This window comes from Caretta caretta, chromosome 15 (genome assembly GCF_965140235.1).
Source record: "Caretta caretta isolate rCarCar2 chromosome 15, rCarCar1.hap1, whole genome shotgun sequence".
In the NCBI taxonomy this organism is placed as follows: Eukaryota; Metazoa; Chordata; order Testudines; family Cheloniidae; genus Caretta; species Caretta caretta.
Genome location: NC_134220.1, coordinates 30262122 through 30286013, shown reverse-complemented (window position 1 = coordinate 30286013; position 23892 = coordinate 30262122). Strand labels below are relative to the sequence as shown.

Below are 23892 nucleotides of genomic sequence, written 5' to 3'. Positions count from 1 at the left end.
AACACACTAAGAGAGTGGGACATGGAGAGGCAGGATGGGGTTGCTACCTTTGATATCACAGTCCCAGCGCTCAGCAAGGGCATTTCTGCCAACCTGGTAATTTCTCACAGGTGTCAGCTAGTAACAATCATGAGTATGTATAGCACCGGGCAGCTGCATGTGTGTAGCAGGCTCTGCAGTGCTTATGTTGAATGTGCTCGCTTAACGCCACCTGCTTGTGTCTGGTTGAACGTTTTCCACGGTCACTTACAAAGAAGAGGGGCACTGGGGTTACAGGGATGCCAGCTTCCTAAAGGAGCCTTGCTGGGAGCTGGACAATAGCCAGGCCCCTCCAACCTGGCGCAAAGCAAACCTCTGCCCCAGGAGGGAAATGTAGCTGGGGCAGGCTGCAGAGCGAAGGGGCTCCCCAGGGGCAGAAGGTAGCAGTGAGTTGGGCAGACCGCTCAGAAGGTGGTAAGGCTCTTGTAGCGGGACTGGGAAGCTCCAGAAGCCCAAGGGACGATCAGAGGCAGGGGGATTCCCCCTCCCCTGTGTCCCAGGCAGGAGGAGTAGCTGGGATGCCCTTGGGTGCCCGTCAGTGCACTGCCTTTACCAGCCCGTGGTGCTCCCTCCCCAGGTGGGAGGTGCTCCGGGTGCTCCAGGCTGGTGTTAGGACGCACCTGCCTGACTTGTCCCTGAAGTAAGGAAGAGATGAGCCCCGATACCGGGGGGCGGAACCCCAGCGCCGAGACCAAAATGGGCTGGAGCCGTGTTCTGGAACGGACCTTGAACCCCGGCGCAGGCCGGCGGAGGTCACGCAGAGCTAGATCTGGGGGCTGCGAGCGAGCAGCGGGATGGGGGGTGGTCAGCAGGAGCAGGGAGCAGGGCTGTGTGGAACCGTCCCCTGAGCGAGCTACGTTGGAGGGCAGGGCGGGCAGCCTGGCCTGGGAGGTACTGGCACTCGCCAGGGCTGCTGGCTGCCAATTCCCCTCTCGCGCGCTGCCCTGAAAGAGGGCTCTGTGCTGGGCTGTCTCACCTCTGCCTTGTGCAGCCTGCCTTTCCTCGCTGGGAGTGGCAAGCCGGGCTCCGGCATGAATGGGCTTTTCAGGAGTGCTCCCTGCCCCCTCCCTGCCAGGCTGGGCCAGGAAATGATCCCGGGGGACATGGAGGCCCGGCCCGCCCCAGAACAGGCAGTGGGGGACAATGCACCGGTCTGTCCTGGAGAAACTCCCCGCGCTGTGGGGCTGGCCACGCCATAGGCTGGAGAGACTCCGGCTCCGCTCCCCGGGGCTCCCAGCAAGAGCTGCTCCCTGGGGTATTTCAGACAGCTCCTGCCCTGCTGGGATCCTGCACTCCACTGTCCTTCCCAGGGTGATGACCACACAGGAGACCTCAGGTGCTGAGGACTGACAGGGACCCAGGACTGCTTAGAGCAAAGGGGCTGGGGGGCAGGACCCAGGGTTCTGGTCCCTGCTCTGGGAGGCAGTGTCCTGATGCTCAGGCTGTCAGAATGCCACCCTTGGGTGGCCTAGGGCCAAACCCACACCTCTGGGTCTCACTGTCCCCACATGGCCTGTAGCAAAGGGATGACAACACTCTCGCTCGTGCGTGTGTGTGTGTGTCAGATCCTAGGGTAAAAGGGGCTAGGAGTTGGGGGGCATTGCCCAGGCCAGAGAACAGGTGAATCCGGGAAGCGGGGAAGGCAGGGATCGGAGGGGAAGAGACGCTTCCAGCAGGTTTCGTAGGCACTGTTGGTGGCTGGAGAGCTGTCATTGCGCACGGTGCTGTACGAAGCACAGAGGCCGACGCCGCTCTTCCAGATGCTGAGAACGAATTGCCCCCGGCTTCTCTCCCCCACGCTGGTTCCTTTATACGTGTGGGGTGGGGCAGGATCCCGGACCACCTGTAGCAGCCATGGTCCTGAGCCCCCGCAGCAGCCACGTGTGTGCGGAGCAGCGATTGGGGCTGTTGCTGTAGGACAGGGGTGTGTGCCTGGACGACCCTGTGACACAGTCACCTGCCTTGGATGGTGCTGGGGGTCTCGCCTTCCCCCGCCTGCTGGGATCACTTCCATTCCCAAGGGCTGGGGGGCCACGGCAGAGACCAGCGCTTGGAGGGGAGTGTGCGTTCATGTCGCCCCCACGGGCACAGTGTGGCACCATGCCACTGAGCCACGGGAGGAGCCCCCGGCCTGTATTGACTGTTTCCCCACCCCACCCCCCCGAGGTCTAACTGCCCCCCACCCGCTCTGCAGGGATATTAGCTACAACTGAAATCGGACCGGCAGGTCTAAAGGCCCCATCCTGCCCCCCCTGGAGTTTGGCCTCTGACTTCCATAGGGGCAGGACCAAAAGCTTGTGGACGTTCTCCGGTAGGGCCTGGCCTGAGTGGGGTCTGTGCACCCAGGCTAGCTGCCAAATGAACCCAGACACCACTCCCCCACTGTCCCCTGAAGGTGGTCTGAGCTTTGCAACCTGGGTGCTGGGCCCCCTTCCGCCAGGTTAGGATTTGTCCCCAGAGCTTGGAGCAGCCTTGCAGAGGAAGACGCTTCCCCTTGTTCCTGGGGTGCGGCCCTGTGGGAAGCTCTTTGGGGCTGGGAGCGTGGCGGATTTGTTCATAAAGCGCCATGCCAAGGTTCTCATTGATACAAACAATCTGGTGATCTCCCTGCTAGGGAGGTTTTCCTGGCATTTAGCCACACTTTCCCTTCCCACATATCCCCCCGTCACTCTTATTTCTGGCCCCGCATGCCACCCGAATGGTCCCTCCCAAATAGCTGAGTTGTTTGCTTGTAACCTACCAGGAAGTGCAAGCAACTGCTGCTCGTGGTTTCTGAGGCTAGACCCCAGCCAGCCCGGGGCCGGGGCCCGGGTGAGGTTCGCTGTTTGTTTGGTTCTTGTGCCGGCAGCACTGGCTGGGCCGATCCAGCCATGCAGACCCCGCAGAGTGGGCAAGCTCGTTCCATTGCACAAAGGTCCCGGTTTGCTCCTCGCCAAGCGAGGTAGAAATTCCTTTAATGACGCCTTGTTCTGTAAGTGGCTGATTCGAGGGGGAACGCCTAGGTCAGGCTGCGCTTTCCCCTCCAGCTAGGCCTGGGGCTTAGCTGAAACCGGTTTGTTTAGATGTAACTAGCTGAGACAAGAGAGGTGCCCAAACCAGCCCGGCTTGTGTCCACAGAACTGGCCTGAGGGCCTGTATCCTCTGGAGAATGGCATTTAGCCATGCCCCAGCCTTCAGCAAGGGAGCTGGCCCACATCACCCCCACCCCATCTCTGAGCCTGTTTCCTCCTTTGTGAAATGTTGCTCACCTGTCTGCCCGGGCTAAAGGCATTAAGGTTTGCAAAGCCCCTTGGGCAGAAGGCACTCGGTGCTGGGGCAGATCTGCATCCCGAGGCCCGTTGGTGCTGGTCCTAGTGTAACCAGAGGAGGGCGCTGCAGTCTTATTACGCTTCCTTGCTCTGGGGAAGGACCTAATCCGTCAGCCCTCCCCTCTCTGGCCATCCGCCTGCTGCCACTGTAACTCGCACAGGGGGCAAGAAACCTGGCCCTGGACCCGAGCCCTGTCTCCTGCGTGGCCGCATGGAGCACGAACCACCTGGCTACTGGGCTGCCTCCCCAGCGTGAGCTGTGACTTCTCCACCCTGGGACTGTGTCTCTCTGGTGCCCTCTGGGGTCGGGGGCAGCAGGCTGCTGCGACAGCTGCTTTGCTTAGCCCGGTTGGCTGCAGCCTCTAAGCAGGAGTGGGTTACGGTAGCGTTCGGGGTCACATTCACCTAGCGCTTGTTTGCCAGGGGATTTCAAATAGCTCCTCACCCACCTTGTTGCTATCTTGTATTGGACCAACAAGCTCTCCTCCCCAGGGGCTGGGTCCGATGCAAGATATCACCTCACCCACCTGGTCTCTCTAATCTCCTGGGACCCACTGCCTGCGTGGGATTTCAAGGCAGCCAGTTCGGCGTGCAAAGCCAGCTAGAGTTACGTCTCCCTTGCAGTCCCCTCTCGGGGCTGGGATTCTTGGGCAGCTCCTGGAATGGAAGGGGAGGATTTTGGATTTGCTGACAGCAGCAGCGAGGAGCTGGACAGGGGCTGCGTGTATAGCGATGCTAAAATTATATGTGTCTTGGGAAATAATTGCATGCACCAGCGCCCAGGCTTGTTCTTTGGATCCTCTGTGATGCAAAGTCCTTGCCAAGCAGGTGTCGGCTGGCCTCTCTCAGAGCATGCAGGGTCCCCTGAGGGGCAGGTGGCCTCCAAAGCTGGGAGGCATTAGGAAATTCAAGTGCTGATGATCCTGGGCCCTGTGAAGTGAGGGGCAGGCCTGCAGGGCCAGGCATGAGGGGCGGGTTGAGCTGTATTAGACCTGCTTTGGTGCTGCTGTCAGGTTCTGGAAAGCTTAAGCTTTAATTTTTCTTCATATTTTAAATGTAAATGTCTAGCCTAATTTCTAATGTGACCTGGCACAGGGCTGCCTGTCTGAAACAGAAGCAACCCCCAGGAGAGGTGGGAATCGGCCCTTACCTCTCAATGGTGTGTGTTAATTCTGAAGCCTAATGACACCAGCTAACATGTCAGCATCGTTAACTATTGCACTGCTGATCAGTTTAGTAGAAACATCCGGCTATGACGGAATCAGTGGTGTAACGGGGGGAGCTTGAGTTCTGTTCCTTCCATAGGAAGTGAAATACTTTACACATGCGACCAAGTATTACTGCCTGCATTTTACAGATGGGGAAACTGAGGCGCAGAGCAGGGAAGCACCTTGTCCAAGAGAGTCAGTGGTAGAGCTCAGTCCCCCTGTCTTGACTCCCAGTCCAGTATGCTGTCTGCTGGATCACGCTGCCTCTTGTGCACCTGGGTAACCGCAATGCTGTGGGGCAGAGGAGAAGTCCAGGGCCAGGAGACCAGGTGGCCCACCCAAGCACCTGGAGCAGGCTGTAGTAAAGGAAGTGTCAGTGTAAGTGGCCGGCTCACGCACTGGCTCCTGGCCCTGTAGGCGTCAGGCCGGCGCTGGTGGCAGGAGGAGCTGTGCTCTGAGAGCCTGTTTGTAGAACCGGTGCCCCTTTTCCAGGAAGCAGACCCACAGCCCGAAGGCCCCGGCCCCCAACCCACCTCCAGTCCTCAAGGTGTTTAACCGGCCCATCCTCTTCGACATCGTGTCCCGGGGTTCGACTGCTGGCCTGGACGGGCTCCTCCCCTTCCTGCTGACCCACAAGAAGCGCCTGACCGACGAGGAGTTTCGAGGTGAGCTGCGAAACGGGCAGAGCCCTGGCTCTAGGGCTTCCTGCCGGGGCGGGGGAGCTGAACATACCAGCTCAGGACAAGGGAGAAGAGGGGAAGCCAGTGGCTGTGCTGTGCAGGCCTGGTGCCCTTAGCGCAGAATCTAGACCGCGCCCCGTCCATTGGGCTGGGTGCTTCGTGTGCCGTCAGCACGGCGGAGCGTGTAGTGACGGTAAGTTGGGCGTGCGCCCTCAATTGTGCGTGCCCAGCTTGGCATCCCTGAGCCTGGCTGTGCGGCCTTTACCCGTGCCCCTGTGAGTGCATCGGGGCTGGTGGGTTCCCCTGAAGATCCGGCTGCCCTTCTGGGGAACCAGTGTCTCTTCCAGACAAGCAGGCTTGAGCCCCCATGCAACCCTCCCTGGGACAAGAAACGCTTCTGAACGCAGGTGTTCCTGGGCCAGGCACTCCTGGGGGCTTGTGGCTGGGACAGCAGCAGGTGAAGGTGGAGCCCCTGGAGGTGGGCACGTGCCTGCTCTGAGCTTCAGGCTGTTCCTGCCCACCCCGCTCCCTCTCTCACAGCCCCTCCGCTCCCCTGCAGAGCCCTCGACGGGGAAGACCTGCCTGCCCAAAGCGCTGCTCAATCTGAGTGGGGGCAAGAACGACACCATCCCCCTGCTCCTGGCCGTCGCGGACAAGACGGGCAACATGCGGGAGTTCATCAACTCGCCCTTCCGAGACGTCTACTACCGAGGTGGGGGCTGAGCTGTGACCCGGGACAGGGGTGGGATTCCTGGCCACGGCCAGCGCTGGGCGGGCTGCTGGGAGCTCAGCCGCGGCGGGGGCAGAGCCACGTTCACCCCCCCACCTGCCCTCCCCGTGGTGCGTCGGGGGCGTGGGCTGGGTGCTCGGGGCACTGACGGGCCTGCGTGTGGTTCCAGGTCAGACGGCGTTGCACATCGCCATCGAGCGTCGCTGCAAGCACTACGTGGAGCTGCTGGTGGAGAAGGGGGCGGACGTGCACGCCCAGGCTCGCGGCCGCTTCTTCCAGCCCAAGGACGAGGGCGGGTACTTCTACTTCGGTGAGTGGGGGGCGCTGCCCGGCCCTGCGCACGGGAAAGGCCACGTCCTCAGCTGATGGGGGCCCCGCTGGAAGAGCGGGTAGAGAAGCCACCTCCAGTGAGGGGGACGCCCCGATGGGGGGCTTGGTAATGAGCCAGACCTGCCCGCCCCTCGGCCCAGCTCCCGGCTGTGGGCGCCAGGAAGCGTTCCTGTCTGCCTGCTGGCCTGGGAGATGGGCTCTGGGGTCTCACCAGCTCTGTGTCCCACAGACCACCCCAAAATGGACCCCTCCCACATGTCGGCAGGGGCCTAGAACTGACACGTCGCTGGAGAATGACCTGCCCTTCCGTGGTGGGTCCCTGGTGCAGGGCTGAGGCCAGCTGGCTGGGCGGGGAGGGGGAGGCTGGATGTCCCTGGCAGCCCCAGTGGGAAGGGGGGACCCCAAAGGCAACTCACAGGGGGCCCTCCTGGCTCAGCCACGGGAGCAGCAGCATGCTGCGCCTGGCCACACTGCGACCTCAGCTGGGTGCCCCTGCCCCACTGCACCCTTTGACGCCTCCAAGTGCAAGGGGGCGAGAACAGGAGGCTCGTGGGCATGACTGCTCCTGGCACCGTGTGGGACTGGCCAGGCTCCGGGGATGATGTGACTCTCCCCAGGGTGCCCCGCGCAGGGGGTGAGAGGCTCCCCCGGCTTGTTGGATGGTTGCCATGGTAAGCATTGGCACTCCTGTGTGGAGACACAACCCGTGCGCTGGTCCACACTGGTCTGTGTGGGATCGTCCTGCTGGGTCACGCAAACAGTCTCACGCAGTCGTGGTGTGCGTGCCGTCGCACACGTGTGCAATCCCTTACGCTCTCAGTGCCTTGCGCTGGTACACACCAGTCTGTGCAGGATCTCCCCGTTGGGTCACAAGAACAGTCTCACACGCAGTCACGTTGTGCGTGCCATCACACGTGTGCAATCCCATTACACACTCACGCTCCTGATTACGTCACCACTGTTCCCTCGCTGCCTGGGGGAGCAGAGCGGCTGCCTCTCCTCAGGCCTCTGGCCTGGCTCCCCCTAGCTGGCTGCCCGGTGCCCAGAGCCCGGTTCTGAGGGTGGCGGGGCCGAGAAAGGCTGACGTCTGTCGTGCTCTCTCCTGTGCCAGGCGAGCTGCCCCTCTCCCTCGCTGCCTGCACCAACCAGCCGCACATTGTCCACTACCTCACGGAGAACGCGCACAAGAAAGCAGACTTGCGGCGCCAGGACTCACGGGGCAACACGGTGCTGCACGCCTTGGTGGCCATCGCCGACAACACCCGGGAGAACACCAAGTTTGTCACCAAGGTGTATGACCTGCTGCTGATCAAGTGCGCCAAGCTCTTCCCCAACACCAACCTGGAGGCCCTGCTCAACAACGACGGCCTCTCGCCCCTCATGATGGCGGCCAAGATCGGCAAGATCGGGGTAAGGGCGTGTCATACCTGTCCCCCTCCAGCTGCTGCCGCAGGGAAAGGGCACAACCAGCTCTGCCAGCCTGTGGGCGAGGGCCGCTCTTCCCCCACTGCCCCTGCAGCTCCCTCAGATGGCAGTGGCATCCCCCAGAAGGGCAGGAGATGCTGATCAGCATACGGCTCCTAGGCAGGGCTCCATTCTGGGGTGACTGCGCAGTCTCCGTATTGGGGGGCAGTCTGTGTACACGACTTCCGCTCAGCGAGTGTGTATCCTTGTGCATCGATAACAACCCAGCACATCAGTCGAGCTCTCGGCTCACGGGGCTGGAAGCCCGGGACTGACCCCCAAGTCCCTGTAGGTCCAGCATATGAGCAAGAAAAGGTGGGTCAGGTAATATCTTTTATTGGACCAGCTTCTGTTGGAGAGAGGGACAAGCTTTCGAGCCGCTCTGAGCTCTTCTTCAGGGCTGGATGAGGGACCCAGAGGGTCCCACTAAATACAGGGTGGAACAGATTGTTACGCATAAGGGGTTAGCGCATATTGCGAGAAACCACTTCAAATGGAGGCAGGTGTCCTTTGAGGAGGAGGGCTGGCAGGGCAGCTGTGGGGTGAGGTTTGCCCTGGGCGCTGTGGGGTTTTGTTCTGTTAGCATTGTCCTGCAGGAGTTCATCTGAGTGCGCAGGGATTGTCTGGTTTCACCCGCATGGTTGTTGGGGTGCTCGACGCGCCGGATGACACACCACGTGTTGGGACAGGCATGTGCAGGACCCACGGGTGCTCACCCACCCACCCGCAGCAGGAGCTGGTTCCCCTGATTGCCCCAGGGTGCGCTGCTATGAGGGCTGGGGAGGGACTTGGGGCCTGGCTGGTTTGTGATTTGGTGACTGCCTCCCCCTAGCGGCCGGTCGCAGGTCTCCAGCGGGGGTGTGGGTGTTTAAGAAGCTGCCCTGGAACCTTGCAAGACAAACGGCTCTGTGGTGAAGAGGGGCCCTGATCTTGGGCATAAGTGTAGCAGCCCATTAACAGGCTCGGTTAATGAATCTCAGGTGTCTCGAGCGTGCACTGCCCTTCTCTTCTACCTCGTCCCCCTCCCCCAGCACCGCGCAGCTGGGACCGTGGCGGGGTGCGTGTGTGTGTCTCCAGTTAAAGACACGGGGATTGTGAATTAACAGGCGCTGTATGACGTTACTGCTATGGAAACAGTGGTGCAGCTGTGCCGGTCACTGCTGCACCTTTCCACCCAGGGAGCAGGCCTCGTGGGGTCTCACGGCACTCCCCAGCACCACCACCCCGGCCACTCTGGGGCAGCATCATGGGGGTCCCAGCCCATCATGGTCAAGCAGAAAAGTTACCCCAGGGCCTTGAGGAAATGAGGTGCTATCCAGGCCGGTAAAACAGGTGTGGGGTAGAGAGGAAGCGGGGGAAGAGCCTCCATCACACAGTAATTGCTGTGGGAATATTAAAGCCAAATCTTTCCATGCTGGCCCCTGATTCTGGCTGGCTGCCGCAGTTATCGGTGCTCAGTGTGGGACACTCTGGGCTGGCGTGTCAGATAGTCAGAGGCTCGGCCCCTCGGAAAACCTGGCCCAGAGTTGGGTGCCCAGAATCAGCAGCCACTGCTGAAAATATTGGCCTGGACTTAGAGCAAGTGGAACCCCCTGCACCCGGCTGCTCAGTGCAACAGAGAGAGCGGGGGGCTCTGAGCAGTGTGTCCCGGTGCCTGGTTACTCAGGGCTGCAGGGAAAGCCAGGGGCTCTGAGCAGAGAGCGGGGGGCTCTGAGCAGTGTGTCCCGGTGCCTGGTTGCTCAGGGCTGCAGGGAGAGCAGGGGGCTCTGAGCAGTGTGTCCTGGTGCCTGGTTACTCAGGGCTGCAGGGAAAGCCAGGGGCTCTGAGCAGAGAGCGGGGGGCTCTGAGCAGTGTGTCCCGGTGCCTGGTTGCTCAGGGCTGCAGGGAGAGCAGGGGGCTCTGAGCAGTGTGTCCTGGTGCCTGGTTACTCAGGGCTGCAGGGAAAGCCAGGGGCTCTGAGCAGAGAGCGGGGGGCTCTGAGCAGTGTGTCCCGGTGCCTGGTTGCTCAGGGCTGCAGGGAGAGCAGGGGGCTCTGAGCACCGTGTCCCGGTGCTCGGCAGTTCAGGGCTGCAGGGAGAGCAGGGGGCTCTGAGCAGAGAGTGGGGGCATCTGAGCAGCGTATCCCGGTGCCCGGCAGCTCAGGGCTGCAGGGAGAGCGGGGAGCTCTGAGCAGAGAGCGGGGGGCTCTGAGCAGTGTAACTTTCTATACACATCGTGCTGTGGGTGACCATCCTCCCCCATCCTCCAGATGTTCCAGCACATCATCCGCAGGGAGATCACGGATGAGGACGCCCGCCACCTCTCCCGAAAATTCAAGGACTGGGCTTATGGGCCCGTCTACTCTTCGCTCTACGACCTCTCCTCACTGGACACCTGTGGGGAGGAGGTGTCTGTCCTGGAGATCCTGGTGTACAACAGTAAGATCGAGGTGAGCGCTGAGATGGCACCAGGGAGGGAGGCAACAAATGGTTGGGCACGCAGCCTGGTGTGGGACTGGGCTGCCGAATGAGGGCCCATAGGCATGGCAGGCCCCTTGCAGGACCCAGCCCCCAATGCCTCGGCCATTGTGAAGATTTTGGGAGGATGCAGCCTGGTTCATGCACAGAGACGACCCAAGGTCAGGCACGGCCAGCGCCGCCCCGTCTCCATCCCCCGGCCGCGGGCACGGCCAGCGCCGCCCCGTCTCCATCCCCCCGGCCGCGGGCACGGCCAGCGCCGCCCCGTCTCCATCCCCCCGGCCGCGGGCACGGCCAGCGCCGCCCCGTCTCCATCCCCCCGGCCGCGGGCACGGCCAGCGCCGCCCCGTCTCCATCCCCCCGGCCGCGGGCACGGCCAGCGCCGCCCCGTCTCCATCCCCCCGGCCGCGGGCACGGCCAGCGCCGCCCCGTCTCCATCCCCCCGGCCGCGGGCACGGCCAGCGCCGCCCCGTCTCCATCCCCCCGGCCGCGGGCACGGCCAGCGCCGCCCCGTCTCCATCCCCCCGGCCGCGGGCACGGCCAGCGCCGCCCCGTCTCCATCCCCCCGGCCGCGGGCACGGCCAGCGCCGCCCCATCTCCATCCCCCCGGCCGCGGGCACGGCCAGCGCCGCCCCATCTCCATCCCCCGGCCGCGGGCACGGCCAGCGCCGCCCCGTCTCCATCCCCCGGCCGCGGGCACGGCCAGCGCCGCCCCGTCTCCATGCCCCCGGCCGCGGGCACGGCCAGCGCCGCCCCGTCTCCATCCCCCCCGGCCGCGGGCACGGCCAGCGCCGCCCCGTCTCCATCCCCCCCGGCCGCGGGCACGGCCAGCGCCACCCCGTCTCCATCCCCCCGGCCGCGGGCACGGCCAGCGCCGCCCCGTCTCCATCCCCCTGGCCGCGGGCACGGCCAGCGCCGCCCCGTCTCCATGCCCCCGGCCGCGGGCATGGCCGCCCCGTCTGTTCAGGTTTGGGCATGCCCTGCGTGGCCCCACCCCCCGGCCCTGAACTCACGCGCCAGGTTGCTGCAGAACCGCCACGAGATGCTCGCCGTGGAGCCCATCAACGAGCTGCTGCGCGACAAGTGGCGGAAGTTCGGGGCCGTCTCCTTCTACATCAGCGTGATCTCCTACCTCAGCGCCATGGTCGTCTTCACCCTCGTCGCCTACCACCGCCCCATGGAGGGCACGGTGAGTCTCACGCCGCCCGGCCCGCCGGGTCCCTGGGGCTCGGGGCGGCTGCTGTGGGTCTGTGCAGGAGCAGCAGGTTCCCGCTGTTGGACTGCATGTAGAGCTGAGCTTTCTGGGCAGTCCCTTGTGGTTCCCCCAGAGCTCAGCCTGTTTAACCCCCGGGGGGTCTCCCTGCCCCCTGGGAGCTACAGCCCACGCCAGGGAGACAGCCCTGGATCCCACCTCCGGCTGCACCTCAGAGCACTGGGCCATCCGGGATCCCTGCCTGTGGCAGTGGCCAGTGCCTGACCCTGTAGAGGAAGGTGAGCCTGTCCGGGTGCCCCCGCCGGGTGTGTCCTGGGCAGCGTCTGGCTCACGGCGCCTGGGAGAGGGGAGGGCTCTCGTTTCTGCCTGGGGCAGGCTGGCCTCAGCACTGGGAGGCAGGGAGCATGGCGCTGTAGGAGGCCATAGTGCTGGGATTTGGGGGTAACGTTCTCAGCACCGGCTCATCCCTTTCCCGCTCTGCAGCCGCCGTATCCCTACACGACGACCATTGACTACCTGCGCCTGGCCGGGGAGATCATAACCCTCTTCACCGGAGTCTTGTTCTTTTTCACCAACGTAAGTGGAAACCATTCACCCCCTCGCACAAGTGCTCCCTCTGTCTCGCACGAGAGCCTCCATGCCCCTTGGCCCTCACACAAGTGTCCCCCATCCTGCCACTCTGCACGTGCACGGGTGTCTTGTCTCACACACACGCAAGGGGCAGGGCCCGACTCTGAGACCCACAAACCCCGCAACACACGCTTCCCCAAGAACAGACCACACCGACCTGCCTGGCACCGGGAGAGCTCAGTGGGCACCCACACCCTTCCCAGGAATCTCTGAGCACCCTTCCCTTGAGGGCCTGTTCTGCCAGGCCACATCTGTACTGCGTTTGGGAATTGCCCCTTGGGCTGCAGCCCTCAGACTGCTCCTGCCAGTCTCCCCAGAGCTTCCCTGGGGGACCAGGCTGGGGCAAGGCAGAGGCAGAGTGGGGTGGGGCGGTCCGTGGGGCTGGGAGCTCTGATTCAAGGTATTTAACACACCCAAAAGGGTTTTTAAAATGTCCTCTGGTTCACTGTGGGGAGCTGGCACCCTGAGGGCCCAATCCCAGCGGGTGTAAACCATGGACGCCGGCGGTGCTACGCCATGGGGCCACATCTGCTCACGCCAGCCTGGGAGGCGGCCCCTTCCTGCTGTCTGTCCCTTTTCTGAATCTCTCGTGGTGCCGGTCCTGGTCCCCACGCCCATGGGTCTGGCTTCCCTGCACAGCAGGGGAAGGGCTAAATGCAGAACGAGATGGCTTTGCCTTTACAAATTTAGGATAAAACCTAGAGCTGCCCCCATTCCTGTGGGGGTGGGTGGGGTTAGAGGCTCTTCCTTAGCACTGAGCCTTAGCACTGAGCCTCCTTCACCTCCCCTCCTCTGGGTGGAGCAGGGCCCGTCCTGCCTCCAGCCCTGTAAGGACCCTGCGGGGATGCCAGCTCCTCTTGTGATGCCCCCTGTGTGCGCCCCAGCCGGTCCCAGCCTCTGCCTCCACCGATGCGTCCGCGTCCCCGCGGGTGCCGCAGTGTGCGCCCCTCCCCAAGCTCCGGCTCCACCTTCTTTTCTTTCTTCCTCAGCTAAAGGATCTGTTTATGAAGAAGTGTCCAGGGGTGAATTCGTTCTTTATAGATGGCTCCTTCCAGCTGCTCTAGTAAGTCACGATGCCCTTTGCCCACGGTGTACCCCACCCATCGCCCGTGAGACATCATCTACCCCCCAGCTCTGGACATGCATTTGGAAGGGAAGTGCTGGTTGCAGGTGCCCGGGGGCTGGGATCAGCCGTATTGTCTCGGGGAGATGTCAGCCCAGCCTGGCGCTGATGGAGTCTCCTTGGTAGTGGACAAAAGCGCAGAGGCTCCCGGTATGCCATCTCTGGCTGGGGATCCCAATAGACACCTTGAGAGAGGAGACGGGTGTGCGAAGAAATACAGACACGATCTCCTTCCCCGGCTGCAGAACTCTCCCCAGCTTTTGCTGGATCTGCCCCCTGCGAGGGGTGCCACGTCAGAGGGGACGGCTCTGCAGCCTGACGTCCCTGCACCTGCGGGTTCACATCCCAGCAGGGATCTCCTCCTTCTGCCCTGCCCTGTGCTCTGTGTGGGTTTCTCAGATGGGAACTGAAGCTCCCAGGGCACTGCATATGGGGGTGGTGGGCTTGCTCCGGATCCCCACACAAACACTGCTGCAGCACACTGCCCGCTGTGCTCCACAGGCCCCGGGGGTCCTCGTAAGGCACGTTGGAAGTTGCTAAAGAGGCGTACCTGCCATGGGACGGTAGCCAGTCCCATTGCTCCTACGGTGCCCTGGGGCAGGACTGGCAGAGTGCAGGAGCTCGGCCCTCCTGGGCTGGTTCATTCCAGGGGGATGTTTTGATCTTGCCTTTGAATCCTTCTGCTCTTCCTCAGCTTCATCTACTCGGTGCTGGTGATTATCACAGCAGCGCTGTACCTGACGGGGATCGAAGCTTACCTGGCTGTCATGGTCTTTGCCCTGGTCCTGGGCTGGATGAACGCACTTTACTTCACCAGAGGCCTGAAACTTACAGGGACCTACAGCATCATGATTCAGAAGGTCAGGCAGAGACCAGGCCTGTGTGTGAATGGGCGTGTGTGTGTGTGATACTGTTTACTCTGGGAGCTCATCAGGGCTGGGGCTGTCTCTCACTATGTGTCCATGCAGCCCCCAGCTCAGTGGTATGATAATGCACCTAATCATGGTAACAGATGTGCCTGGGTCCAGGGTCTCCTGGTGCTTTTGCAGGTGTGTATGGAGCTTTAACCTATGTCCTGGCCAAATTCCAGCCAATCCCATTCTTCTCCCTCAGCTACCCCAGCAGTTGCAATTGGATACAGGAGTTGTCTTCATGGCCTGTCCTGAACTGCTGCATGCAAACAGAGCCTGGTGGAAGGGATGTTAAACCTCAGGCTGCAGGGATTAAGCCAATCTCTAGCTATTAGGGATTAGGATGAGACCTTCCTGGGGACAGATTAACCCAATCGACCTATGCAGGGTTCTTTTTCCTTCCTCTGAGGCATCTGGTGCTGGCCTGTCTGAGACAGGACACTTGGTTAGATGGACCTTGGGTCCAGTCCAACCTAGTAATTTCTGTGCTCCTATGGCATATCTTTGTGCTGTTAAACAGGTGTGACAGAGTGCTGAAGCCAGCACTCTGGTCACGTAAACACCAATTAATTCCCCCCAGGATGGACCTGATGGGGCCTAATTAGTGGATTAGAATGTGCTGGGAGTGGACAAATGAACGGATTGGCCCATTAACACAGAAGGTATAAGAAGGCAGAGGAAGGAAGTGCAGGGGAGAGAGTGGTAGGCTACTGTCATGGAGTCCCTGGGCGATGCTCTGGAATAGCTCCCTATGAAGCCAGTCAGGACTCTGGGGAAGTCTCCTCTCTGTGAGCAGACTGTCTTCAGGACACAAAGCTCACACAGCTTCCACCTTCCTCTGCCCCTCCGTTTGCTTCCCACAGCGAGTCTGCTCAGGCGGGGCTCCTGGGGAAGCCAGAGGGTCCTGCCCCCCAAGTTCGCAGTCAGACGTGACTCTCAGCCAGCCAGTAAAACAGAGGTTTATTAGACGACAGGAACATGGTCTAACACAGAGCTTGTAGGTGGAGAGAACAGGACCCCTCAGCGGGGTCCATTTTGGGGGGCAGTGAGCCAGACAACCACGTCTGCCCTTCACTCCATTTCCCCAGCCAGCCCCAAACTGACTCCCCCTCCAGCCCCTCCTCCTCTGGGCTTTGTCCCTTTCCTGGGCCAGGAGGTCACCTGATCTCTTTGTTCTCCGACCCTTTAGCTCTCACCTTGCAGGGGGGAAGGGCCAGGCCATCAGTTGCCAGGAAACAGGGTGTCGGCCATTCTCTGTGTCCAGACCCCTGCACACACCTGCCCTCTAGGGCTCTGCAATGATTGTACACCCTCATCCCACCCCCTAGAGACTTAAGAACTGCACAGGGGAAACTGAGGCACCCGCACACTATTCAGAGGAAACATTAAGAACAGTCCCGCTTCGTCACAGCTACCAGAACGGATCTGTGGATAGAGAGAGCTCTTCCCTCTCCTCAGCAGAGAACTGAGGAGAAACTAAAGCTGTAAATAATTGTCGTGTATGGGCAGGAAGGGGGTGGAAAGAGGAAAGGTAAATGAACTGCCCTGGGGTGTCTCTGAGTTTGTGTAGACAGAGCAGAAGACAGGAGTGGGACATCACCCTGTCATGGGAGGCATAATCCAGGGATGGCTGCGTTTCAGTGAAGTGGCTGCTGTGGGGCTCTCCAGGAATGTAAGGGGCTGGCTCTGATCCCAGCACAGCTAAGCTCTGCCTCTGGGATTTTTTCAGATCCTCTTCAAAGACCTTTTCCGGTTCCTCCTGGTCTACGTGCTCTTCATGATCGGCTATGCTTCAGGTAGGCGGCACGTCCGTGGGAGCTGTGGAGGGTCCTAGCTCGGTGCGTGGAGCGGGGAAAGCAGCAGGGAGCAGGATGGGCCCTGGCGTAATGCTCAGCCGAGTTGGAGAACCTCAGCCCGAGTTAAAGGGAAAACACGGCATGTTGGCACAGGCCCGTGGGAACGCAGATAGACAATGGGTTGAGTTCCGCTGGGTTTGAGGGTGGGGCGGGGGAGGAATCTCTCCAGGGTTTATTGTTCAGATCCCCTGGAACGGGAGCTGTGGGGAAATGGCTCGTGTGCCAGCGGACAGAGGCGTCGGCACAGCGTGGCCCGGGCTGTGGTATAGGAGCTGAGTGCCCCAGCTGGCCATTCATTTACCTTCCTTTGCACCCCGCGGCACTAGTGAGAGAGTTATGCAGGGAGGCCAGGGAATGCCGCCCTCACTCTCTGACCCTGGGCTTTGGGAGCCTTCACTCTTCCACTGGGAGATGCGGGGAGCTCTCCGGGCTGGACCGGGATGAGGGCAGAGCATGGGGCCCAGGTCCCCACAGGTGCAGGCTCCCGGCAAGGCGGCGCTCGGCTAACTCTACGCAGCCTAACGAGTCATCCAGAGAGGTGGTGACCTTGACTTGGCCAGTTCTCCCAGCTAAGCCCCTGACTGAGTCCTCTCTGGATCTCACCCGTATCCCTCCCTCCTCTCCCTGGACCAGCTCTGGTCTCGCTCCTGAACCCTTGTGCCAGTGCCGAGGCCTGCAACAAAGACAAGTCCAACTGCACGGTGGCTGCCTACCCATCCTGCCGGGACAGCAAGACCTTCAGCAACTTCCTGCTGGATCTCTTCAAGCTGACCATTGGCATGGGCGACCTGGAGATGATTGAGAGCGCCAAGTACCCCGGCGTCTTCATCATCCTGCTAGTCACTTACATCATCCTCACCTTCGTGCTGCTCCTTAACATGCTGATCGCTCTGATGGGGGAGACAGTGGGGCAGGTCTCCAAGGAGAGCAAGCACATATGGAAGCTACAGGTAACGTCTGGCCAGGCCTTGGCTGCCAGGGACACCCTGTCAGGACAAATGCAGGGGGCCCGCCGAGGCCAAGTTAAGCTGCTCGCAGGCTGGCCTCCTCCCCAGAATCCTCCATGCCGACTCCATGCCCCGCCCCAGGAGAGAACGGCCATATATGAGATGCTTCTAGCGTCTACGGAGCACCCGATGTAGGTGGTGCAGTGGAGCCCTGGAGATGGGGAATAGGAGCAGCTGAGGCCTACTGCCCTCCGAGCTGCTGGTGGCCCCTGGGGTTTCAACCCCCAGGCTGAGATCCATTGCTCTATGCTGCCCAAGCTGGTGATGGCCCATCCATTAGCGTGCACGTCCTGCTGAGGACACCAGGTCCATAGCCCTGGACACTAAGGTGTCAGCCCCTATGCTAGGCTGTGTCAGCTCCTTCTTCCAGCTGGCACCTACTGGGGGTAACACAGGGGGAAGTTGTGGTGTAGAAAGGGCTCCGGCATTTTTATCGCCATGTTCCCTTCCCCTGCTCAGGGACTGGACATGGAAATGACCTGGCAGGTCCCATCTGGTCCATGACCACCTGCGTGGCCAGAGCAGGAGAGTGGCCTGTGTTCTCCTGCCCTTTGCACTCTAGACTGGGGTGTCTCCCCTGATGGAGCCTCATGGGAAGGAGGGACACTCCTGCCCTCATATACACACGCACCTTCCATCGGTTGTATCAGGTGTCACACACAGGTACCTAGGGGCAGGACTGGCCTGTGCCGCTAACCCAGGGAGATGCTGAACGAACTGAGGATGACCCTGGCTGTGGGGAGCTTGGCGTGATTGTCTGAGCCCTTTTGGGGAGCTCATGTGCCTGAGGAAGAGGTGAAATGGGTGCGAAGCTGTGGAGTTGAGTGATGCCTGCATCCCAGGGATCCTCCCTGCGGTGCGTAGCTGGCCTTAATCCCAGCAAGATCCCAGCCTGAGGGACATCCGAGGGAGTGTGTGACCACTGGGATGGGATTTCCCACAGTCCCCCCGGGCAGTTTGGTGCCCAACGCCCATTGGAAGCCAGGGGTCAGATGGCCAGCCCCCCCGTTTGGTTCCACTCTGGCTGACGGGCCTGTGTACTCCTCCCTGTGCAGTGGGCCACCACCATCCTGGACATCGAGAGGTCCTTCCCGGTGTTCCTGAGGAAAGCCTTCCGCTCGGGGGAGATGGTCACTGTGGGGAAGGGCACCGATGGCACGCCGGACCGGAGATGGTGTTTCAGGTAAGCTTGGGGGGCCAGCGGGGAATCAGCTGGCCAGTAGCTGGCCTTTGGGTTTGTGCCTCGCCAAGTGCCTTCGACCTAGGCTCAGACCCAAACCCCCTGGGAAGCCCAGACCCACCCCAGCCTTGGGCCCATCCCCACAACACCCATAAACAAACCGAACCATCGGGCTAGTTAACCTCCATCCTGAGGTCCCCCCAGCTCCAAACATGCTGCAAACTGATGGGCTCCTGCGGCTGCACTGTTAATGAAGGGCGGGGTCCTTTGCATAGCAATGAAGGCATGAGGCTGGCTCGGCTCCCAGCGGGGGCCAGTCGGTATTTAAGCAGCCAAGTAAATATGAAGGAGGGACTCTCACTCCCAGGTGTGACAGTGTTTCATGGAGTGTCTCCATTGATTCATAATTAGGCCTCGTTAGAGCCGAGTAGTTTGTACTAACCAGGAGCCAGGCAGACTGGCCTCTGCCATTCTCTGTGGGGCTGAATCACTGGTTGTCTTTCAATGGACGATACGGTGTTGCTGTGCGGCTCGGCTGTGAGTATCGGGGCCGTCCCATGACACGGGGTGCCTCTGGCGGAGCGAGTGGGCAGAGTGAGTCCTGGGGGACCTGTAGGGAAGACAAAAGCCAGGGCCCGACTTGTCCAGAGCTCGGGAGCTGGTCTGCCAAAGGCGCTACCTGGTGCCGCTTAACTGGACGGGCGCCCCCAGCCTATCTCACCCCGACGTGCTGCATGGGAAGGCTCCAGGTCGTGGTGCTTTGGGTGAACCCAGGGGCAGGGGGCTGCATTGGGAAGAGCCGTGGTGCTAGGCTGTGCTAAATGAGTTGTGACAGGCCTGTGCCATGGCTGGGGACTCTCATGCAGCCAGCTTGCTGGCATTGGCATGTCACCCAGTGTTCATGGGCTCTCTTGAGATCACTGGGGAGCGGGGACACCTGGTGCGAGAGATTCCTGGCTCTGGTTACACCCCAGCCCCTCCCCCAGTGCCAGGCCCCATTTGCTGGACGTAGGCTGAGCCCTGCCATTTGCTAAAGGGTCTGCCAGTGCATAGGCTGCCCTGTGCCTCAGCGGGCTGCTCCAGGGGGCTGCTCTCGTCCCTGCCGCCTCCCCCACAGCAGATGCCAGCAGCCTGGGAGAGGGAAACGCAATGACTGAGTCTCCTGCTGGTCATTGCATGGACCATGCACCTACCCTTCCGCAGCTCCACTGTCCAGGGGCGCTCACTCTTATCCTGCTGCCTAGATACTGTGGCGATGGGCCCGCGTAAGAGCCTGACCAGGGCAGGACAGAACCCAGAGGAATTCCCGCTGCAGGGCGCGGGGCTGGGCTCCAGGGCTTGTCGCCCCACTTCAATTAATTGCCCTTGCCCCAGGAGTGCCTTCGTTCTCCCACAGGGTCGATGAGGTGAACTGGTCTCACTGGAACCAGAATCTGGGCATCATCAATGAGGATCCAGGCAAGAACGACACCGATCAGTATTATGGGTTCTCCCACACAGTGGGCCGGCTGCGCAGAGGTGAGCGGTGGGACAGGGGGACCCAAGGCACTGCTCTATGGGAGGGATCTGGGGTCCGGGGGTGGAGGGGGGAGTTGCCCCTTGGTGGCGCCTTTGGGATCTCATGGGAGTTAAGGAGTACCATGTGCATGTTCCTCCAAAGCGTAACCTGCTTTGTGCCCTTGGGGGAGCCTCCTTTGGCTGATCTCTAAGCGGGGGTGTTGGCAAATGGGGACATTGGGGCAGAGGCCTCCCTGCGTCCCAGCAGGCGTGAAGGACTCTGGCCGGGGGCTGGCTGGGCTCAGCAGTGCTGGCCGTGCTTCTGAAACGGGCGCGGAGATCACTGCAGGCAAAGCTGCATCCCAGCAGTGAGCGAGAGGGCTGAGGAAGCCAGCGCAGGAGCAGAGGCAGGGGGAGAGATGAGGGCTCTGTGGTGGGATGGGACGAGCCCACAGGATCCAGACTGGGGCGTGGAGGGAGTTGGAATTACCGGGCCAGGGTAACTCCCACTAAATGGCCTCTCCCCATCCCCATCCAGCAGATCGCTGGTCGAGCGTGGTGCCCCGGGTGGTGGAGCTGAATAAGAGCTCGCAGCCGGAGGAGGTGGTGGTCCCGCTGGAGAACAGGGGGATGTCCGATGGGCACGAGTGGAAGCAAGGGCATCCCTCAGGCTGGCGGAAAGAGGACTCCTACATCTAACAGTGGGCTCAGGCATGAAGGGAGAAGCCAGCGCCGGCTCTGTCCTCTGCTGCCCACCATGCACAGACCCCGGCGTGGGGCAGCGGGGCTGACGTGCACAACGCAGGCAGGAACCAACCAGCAACGGAGCTTCTGAAACAGCCTCCCTCCTGCCAGCGGCATGCAGCGCATCGCCGGAGCCCCCGGCTCTCTCCTGGAGCCCTGCGCGCAGCCCTTGGGTCTGAAAGGGCTCGTCCAGCAGGGCCCTGGCTGCCTCAGACACAGCAGTGGTGAAATAATCATTTTGCTATTGTTATTTCCAAGCGCCAAGCCTCTGGCTCCAAACCCTTTGAGCCTGACCGTCGTGACGTGCAGAGCAGGGCTGTAGAGAGAAGAGGGATTTGCAGGGAATGTTCATGAGATGCTCACGGGGCAGCATCTAACTCTGCCACCCCCAAGCCCTACGGTGTGCCCATGCCCGGCTCTCATCCTGCACATGCTGGTGTGTGTGTGCGGGGGCCCTGGTGGAGAGACCGGCCGGTGCTGAGATGTCACTTCCCGGGCACCGTGCCTGGGCTGCCCTTGGCATGCACTCCCCTGGCTGGGCAGCAGCCAGTCGGCGTGCGGAGCGTCTCAGTGGGAACGCCGTGCATACCCATGCCCTTGGCACCAGGATTCCAGCTGCACGGGGAACTGCCCAGTGCCCCTGGGGAACGAGCTCATGTGCCTAGTGAGTGTCACCAGTGAGCGTGTTGTGCACAAGGAACCCCACTCCCAGCCTCAGCCATGCGCGGACCTCCACGGGCGCCGGCATTTGCACGAGCTCCCCCAACAATCGGCTGGGGAAGGGGACACCATTGTCCAGCCGACGGACAGGAAATCTGTCTGAGCTGCCTCCTCCCAGGAGCCGGCGTTCAAGCCTGACCTTTGCTTTCTGCAAATGTCAGTGCTGGCAAACCCGACCCCAGGGGTGCCCCGGCAAAGCCAAAGCACACGCCCTGCCCAGTGGCACACCCTGGTCCCAGGGCCTAGTGCAGATCCCCCAGCCCTTTCCTAGCCAGCCCTCTTGAGAGTGGCTGGAGAACAGAGATGGGTAAGAACCACAGCCAGGGATCCAGCCTGCCCTGCACAAGCTGCGGGAGAGCCTAGAAATCAACCTGCTCAATGCAGGGATGTTCCCTACAGCGTGTTCTCCAGGCCGTAGATCAGCCTGTTTCCAATACCCTGGGCAACGGGGCTCCCTCTCTCTCCCTGCAGAGGTTGCTTTCACCTTAACGTGGCTCTCTGAAGAGCAGACCTGGACCGAGGGTCATTCACCTCCTGAATGTGGGAGGGATAGCTCAGTGGTTTGAGCATTGGCCTGCTAAACCCAGGGTTGTGAGTTCAGTCCTTGAGGGGGCCATTTAGAGATCTGGGGCAAAAAAATTGGGGATTGGTCCTGCTTTGAGCAGGGGGTTGGACTAGATGACCTCCTGAGGTCCCTTCCAACCTGGAGATTTTATGATTCTCTGTCTCAGGCAGCTCCCTCCTTCACCCTGCTCTGTGCCACAGGTACCTTGCAGGCTAATGGCACGGCTGCCCGTTTCCCTGCACAAAGTATGTTAATCAGTGATCATTTCCAGTGCTCCTTCCTGACAGAGCTAGAGTTAGAGCTGCCCCGTTTCCCTCCCTGCCTTGGCGGGACAGGGCTCCGTGCGGTGGAATCGCTGCTGTTACCCACAGGGCATCGGCTCGGTTAGCACCAAGGGGCTCATCCGTCCACGGTCTCCCCTGGCACTGAGTTCTGTGCTGACAAAGGGCCTGAAGGTATGTGCTGGGGCAGTGATGCCAGCTGTCCAGAAGCTAAGGCCACCGAAGCTGGGTGAAGAGCCAGTGAATTAGCTGCCAACAGACACAGGTTTTACAACTTTGTTTGCAATCAGCTGAGGCATGGCCCCGGCCACCATTCCTCAGCCTTAAGGCTGCTCGCTGGCTCTGCCCTGTGCCCACTGTGTCCACTACGTGCTCTTTGGAATTCCTCCTCTGTGACTGGTCACTTAAGTCACACGGCGTTGTTTCTGCTCCCTGACTGGATGGTTCCCACGCCCACGGAAATCTTCCATGTTGGTCCTTGAATATTCAGGGGGTGAATGCCTGTGCAAATTCCTGCCATGCAGTCAGTGTGCAAAGCCATCTGTGCATAAGTACTTGTGTCCCATTTCTTCTCTTTGGAGGTGCTTGGGACCAAAATCTCACTTGTGAGAATGTTCAAGAGGAGTACAGCGGGGGGGCCGTGGACAGGCAAAGCACAATCCTGATGTTTACTCAAACGAATGTTTGTCACTGCCATTTGCCAGCCTTTGCCCCACTGTACTAGAGACGCAGGCAACTGGAGTTTGGGCCCCTTTCTACTGAACGGTGGGGCATTCCATTCAGTTCCAAATCCCGTCTGGTAAAAACCACAGGCGTTCGTGATGGAGAAGGCTTGGTAGCCCCGTTCCTTTCCCTTTGCTTTCCACTGCCAATGCAGGATTGTTCCTTGCTGCCTCAGGGATTTGTCCAGCCTCGTTGTAACCGTCTCGTGATGGACTCCCCTTGAGACGTTAGTCTCCAGACTGGTAGCTCTCCCCAGGCCAGCTCTAGCCAAGTTTCCAGCCTTAACAAGAGAGATGGGAGTCAAGTTTTAAAGAAGCCACGAGAACTAGTCTTGATGGTTCAGGTAGGAGAGTGGAAGAGCCAGTATTCTGCAGCACTGACTTTCCAGCTGGTATCTGTGACACCGGGAGAGAGACCCACCTAACCTGAGAGTAGTTTCACCAGGGAGTGATAAAGTAGCTGCTAAGCACTGCCCTCTCTCTAGCTATCGGGAGACGACTGTACCATCCGTGGGGAGGAATATTTTGCTAGTCCGAAAGGGAGCAGGAGAGATGAGAGCATTATCCATTACATCCAACAGGCCAGTGGTTGCGCCATATACATTTTTGCACAAGATTTATACAACTATTTATTTAGTAATAAAAACCAAACCACGCCCTCTGCCTCCGTGTTTTATTTGCTGATCCAGCTCTGAGAGTGTGTCCCAGGCTCCCTGGTGGCAGATGTAGAAATCTGCTGAAGGGCTAATCCCAAGGGTCAGTGTCCAAGAGATGCCAGCTCAGCTTCCTCCCTGTGGCCAGGTGAGCCTGTTGTTTGACTATCAGCTGTGAATGGGAGGTGCTGGTTTACAGGCCAAGAATCCCTTCTGTTAGCTGAACACTCTAATCTGTGAGTGGCCATCACAGATTCTATGATGTTGGCCCTTGGCCACGCATCTTTAATACAGAGCAGAAGGCAGCAGGTTTCATCCTGCAATGCACCATCTTGCTGCAGGTAGCCTGACCCTGGAGCAGTGCATACTGGGAGGCTGTAGTTCTCATGGGCCGCACCGTCATATTAAAGATGAAGTAGGATTGTGTCTCAGGCTCTGGGCAATGTGGCCCTCAGAGGGCAAAGACTGGGAGCTTCTGCAGCTCTAAGGGTTTCAGATATTGGTTCCTTGTTGTAGACCCATCTCTTCAGGCGCTCACATGGAATGGGTTCTGCTTGTGCTGTTGGACGGTGTGA

The 23892-nt window shown here is 60.7% G+C and overlaps 1 protein-coding gene across 2 annotated transcripts in view; it reads left to right on the top strand.

Annotated features, from left to right (window-relative positions):
* TRPV4 (transient receptor potential cation channel subfamily V member 4) overlaps window positions 1-23322 on the top strand; it is a 40211-nt gene extending 16889 nt beyond the window's left edge. The window contains exons 3-16 of one of the 2 annotated variants that reach the window (XM_048821857.2): window positions 5048-5220; window positions 5795-5947; window positions 6135-6275; window positions 7407-7705; window positions 10008-10187; window positions 11246-11404; window positions 11912-12004; window positions 13048-13121; window positions 13876-14041; window positions 15822-15888; window positions 16582-16898; window positions 18011-18138; window positions 19532-19653; window positions 20174-23322. In XM_048821857.2, coding sequence (XP_048677814.1) covers window positions 5048-5220; window positions 5795-5947; window positions 6135-6275; window positions 7407-7705; window positions 10008-10187; window positions 11246-11404; window positions 11912-12004; window positions 13048-13121; window positions 13876-14041; window positions 15822-15888; window positions 16582-16898; window positions 18011-18138; window positions 19532-19653; window positions 20174-20331 — 2230 coding nt within the window. In that variant the 3' untranslated portion in view covers window positions 20332-23322. Of the gene's footprint in view, window positions 1-5047; window positions 5221-5794; window positions 5948-6134; window positions 6276-7406; window positions 7706-10007; window positions 10188-11245; window positions 11405-11911; window positions 12005-13047; window positions 13122-13875; window positions 14042-15821; window positions 15889-16581; window positions 16899-18010; window positions 18139-19531; window positions 19654-20170 lie in introns of both variants that reach the window. The other variant, XM_048821855.2, reaches the window with a different exon arrangement.
* The last annotated feature ends 570 nt before the right edge of the window (window positions 23323-23892 follow it).